Source organism: Cyclopterus lumpus, chromosome 8 (assembly GCF_009769545.1).
Source record: "Cyclopterus lumpus isolate fCycLum1 chromosome 8, fCycLum1.pri, whole genome shotgun sequence".
Classification (NCBI taxonomy): Eukaryota; Metazoa; Chordata; class Actinopteri; order Perciformes; family Cyclopteridae; genus Cyclopterus; species Cyclopterus lumpus.
In genome coordinates this window covers 4,567,622-4,571,696 of record NC_046973.1, presented here as the reverse complement: position 1 = coordinate 4,571,696, position 4,075 = coordinate 4,567,622, and the positions used below count along the sequence as shown (strand labels likewise).

Sequence of the window (4,075 nt, the reverse complement as noted above, 5' to 3'; positions counted from 1 at the left end):
AAGCACACCCTTGTTAGTGTGATAAACTCAAGGGTTTGTGTAATGCTTACGGACAGTCTGGTTCCCGGTGGCTAACGTTTGATAACTTTTGATAAAAAATGAATGTGCAACTGACATTAAAGAGTCACTTATGCAGACTTTATGACTCTTCTGACACTGACTAAAATAGCTGGTTTGGATATTGGTAACAATGGACCTGATCTATTCAATTACATTCTATATTGTATATACATATACTTTGTATACTGTGTAACTCCTGTTTAAGTTTAAGAAAAGCTATTGTTGTTAGAATGTCACGTGCTATATTTTGCATTTGAGAAGCGAGATTAACAAGCGTCTAAATAAGAAAATATGATTTGGAGATTATTCTTTTGCTCCCGTATTTTTCAACCACGGCTCGTCTCCCTTTGCAAAATATCTTAATTACATTTTCAAGAATCACACCGTGTGCTCAATTTCCCACTGGAATCAGTGCTCAAAAGGGTTTTCAGAGGAAAGTCCGAATTACATTTCATGTGGTGTTGTGTAATTGATTTAATATAGCTTCTTAACATTGGCCGGCCTCAGTTGCGTCTGACAGTCCACGGGTTAATGGTGTGAAAGCAGGGACCCTGCTCTCTCCAACCTGTCAAGTGGTAATTGGCCAACAGTTTCCTTAAATTGCAGTCTGCCACAGGGACTGCAAAGGCGTCTTAAATTGTGGACAAAATAATTGGTGGGGACAAGAACAAGGAGAGCCTACAGTAAACATGAATCCTGGGCTTCCAATGCAACATTTCAATACCAGCTAATGCAATATAAGTATACTTCTTATGCTGATCAAGTGTACTAAATGTCAACAATGTGCTCTTGTCTTTCGCAGGTTATTCCTCCGTACACATGAGAGAGACTCAGATAGGAAGACAGTGGCAGAAACAACAACATGAGACCATTTAATGATGGTAACCGCTAAGGAGAAAAGCACAAGCCAACCTGAGGCGGCTTTCACGGCAGGCAAACCTCAATGAAAGAAACCCAGTCTAAGGGCGGATTCTCAACATCTTTCTGATTGGTACATGGGGACAATACCATCCATCAATGAGGAGGAGACAAATAAAAGGATTGTTTCTGGCTCGGAGAACAGTTGCACATCCGGCTGACATCCCAACAGAATCTCAGCTGCACTGAAACCACTGCGGTATCACCCTCCTCTCATCTTTTTGGGCCCTGCACATAACTCTCAGAGAAGCACCCATGGCCTGCAGCTTAGGCGTGGGGATGAGTGCCTTGTTTTGGTCTGTAGCCATTGTGTATTTGACTCATATCGGCAGAGTCAGTGGAGACTGCTGGCTAATTGAGGGTGAAAAGGGCTTTGTATGGCTTGCAATTTGTAGCCAAAACCAACCACCTTATGAGGCCATCCCGCAGCATATCAACAGCACCATTGTGGACCTTCGTCTGAATGAGAACAAAATTAAAAGCATCCAATATTCTGCCCTTAGTCGCTTTGCCAACTTGACCTACCTGAACCTGACGAAGAATGACATCTCCTACATAGAGGATGGGGCCTTTTCTGCTCAGTTCAACTTACAAGTCCTTCAAATGGGCTTCAACAAGTTGCGCAACCTGACAGAGGGGATCCTCAGGGGTTTAGGAAAGCTGCAGTACCTCTACCTCCAGGCAAACCTGATTGAGACTGTGACACCCAATGCCTTTTGGGAATGCCCCAACATCGAGAACATTGACCTCTCCATGAACCGAATCCAGCAGTTAGACGGGTCCACGTTTACCAGTTTGACTAAACTGACCACCTGTGAGCTGTACACCAACCCCTTCAACTGCTCATGTGAACTCCTTGGTTTCGTCAAATGGCTCTCAGTTTTCCCAAACAGGACCAATGAGCGGATGGTCTGCGACTCCCCACCTGGCGTCTCCGGTTACAGTTTACTAAGCCAGAATCCGAACAATCCAACGCATCGAAATGCGCTTCACATGCTCACCACCGTGTGCACCGATGACTATGTGACACCATTTATTCCGATGCCCACCGAGCCCACGACACCCCCACCGGACTTGACACTGTGTGGGATGGAAGACTGCCCCTCGGGCACAGAACCAGAAGACATCACCATCAGCACCTACAACGACGTGGAAGTGAGCACTCTGATGAAACTGAAGGAAGTATCGAACACGGGCGCGACCATCATGGTTCAGATTCCTCACCCCTTCAAGAAGATGTACATCCTGGTGCAGTACAACAACAGCTTCTTCACCGACATTCAAAACCTGAGAGCTATAAAGGAGGACATTGAACTAAAAAACCTCAAACCCCACACTAACTACACGTACTGCGTCGCTTCGATACGTAACTCTCTGCGACACAACCACACTTGTCTGACAATCACGACTGGCACTTTGAAAGGAAAGGTTACAGATGTAAACAATGCAACTGCTACTCACTACATTATGACAATTTTGGGCTGCCTCTTCAGCATGGTCATTTTCCTGGGCGTGGTCTACTATTGCTTGCGTAGAAAGCGTCAGCAGGATGAAAAGCACAAAAAAGCCGACAGCCTGAAGAAAAATATAATAGAACTCAAATACGGACAGGAGCTGGAGGGAGCCACTATTTCTCGAATGTCTCAGAAGCAGTTGTTGGCCGGGGAGAGCATGGCACGTATGCCGTACTTGCCATCCGCGGCCGAAATGGAGCAGTACAAATTTCAAGAGATAAGCGATACTCCTAAAATGATGAAAGGAAATTACATGGAGGTGCGAAGCATGGAGCGCCATGAACGCAGGGAGTGCGACATGGGAATGGCCGGGAACAGCCAGGGGTCGGTGGCAGAGATTTCCACCATTGCAAAAGAGGTGGATAAAGTCAATCAGATCATCAACAACTGTATCGACGCGTTAAAGTCAGAGTCCACCTCTTTTCAAGGGAAATCCGGTGCAGTGTCCACAGCGGAGCCCCAGCTCGTACTAATATCAGAACACCCACAGAGTAAATCTGGCCTTCTTTCCCCTGGATACACGGACAGCTATCACCACTCTCTGCAGAGGCATCGGACCTCGGACATCTCGCCAAAGAGGCCCAGCACTGCCACGGGAGGGCCCATGAGAAGCCCACGGCCTTATCGCTCTGAATCCAAGTACATCGAGAAAAACTCCCCAAAAGGAGAGACCCACCTAACTGTAAATCCCGCTGCCGCCATTCTGAGGGCCGAGGCCGAGAAGATCCGCCAGTACAGCGACCACCGGCACTCGTATCCCGACGCTCAGATAGAGGAGCTCGAAGGACCCGACGGCCACAAATCCTCCATGTTGGAGCCTCTCACTCACTCCCGCTCCAGAGAATTAGCATATTCCCAGCTGTCATCGCATTATCACAATCTAAGCTACTCATCCAGTCCTGAATACTACTGCAAACCCTCACACAGCATCTGGGAGCGATTCAAACTCCACCGGAAGCGGCACAAAGATGAGGAGTACATGGCCGCGGGCCACGCTCTGCGTAAGAAAGTCCAGTTTGCAAAGGATGAGGACCTGCATGATATTTTAGACTACTGGAAAGGTGTATCATCCCAACAGAAATCATAACCTCTTTAGGCGTTTTTAAAAATGGACCACACATTGCAGAGATGATACAAGGACCCTTATCGTGACAATTGAATCAATGGATACTTCCATATTATAATCAACTAGTCGCTCGCGTGTATCACATTCTCTTTTGACTGTGAGGAAAATGGGTTCAAGAGTCTTTCAATTTGTCATATTGTGTAAAGCATTCATCGGGAAAACTTTTATCGATTGAAGAGAAAATATATTGCAAAATGAATAATATATATATATGTTACAATGGATTATAGGTTTTTGGGTATCGCATGGCCAAGTCCTGTGACAGTGGATTTGCTGTTGTGTAATATGAAACTACTATATGAAGATATGTCTACTGAAACCTCAACAGTTTTTTGAGGAATTATTTGGACCCTTCATTCAAAAAGAACTTTCTTTTTTCTCTTCCCTCCCCGCATATATTTAATTCAACGAAAACTATGTACAGATATGGGTATCTATATTTGCAATGTTTGCTGTG

At 45.6% G+C, this 4,075-nt stretch overlaps 1 protein-coding gene across 1 annotated transcript; it reads left to right on the top strand.

Annotated features, from left to right (window-relative positions):
- The first annotated feature begins 767 nt into the window (after positions 1-767).
- On the top strand, positions 768-3,579 carry elfn1a (extracellular leucine-rich repeat and fibronectin type III domain containing 1a). The gene is given in 2 exon segments (XM_034539888.1): positions 768-825; positions 1,283-3,579. Coding segments are annotated over 2 exon segments (2,355 nt in total).
- The last annotated feature ends 496 nt before the right edge of the window (positions 3,580-4,075 follow it).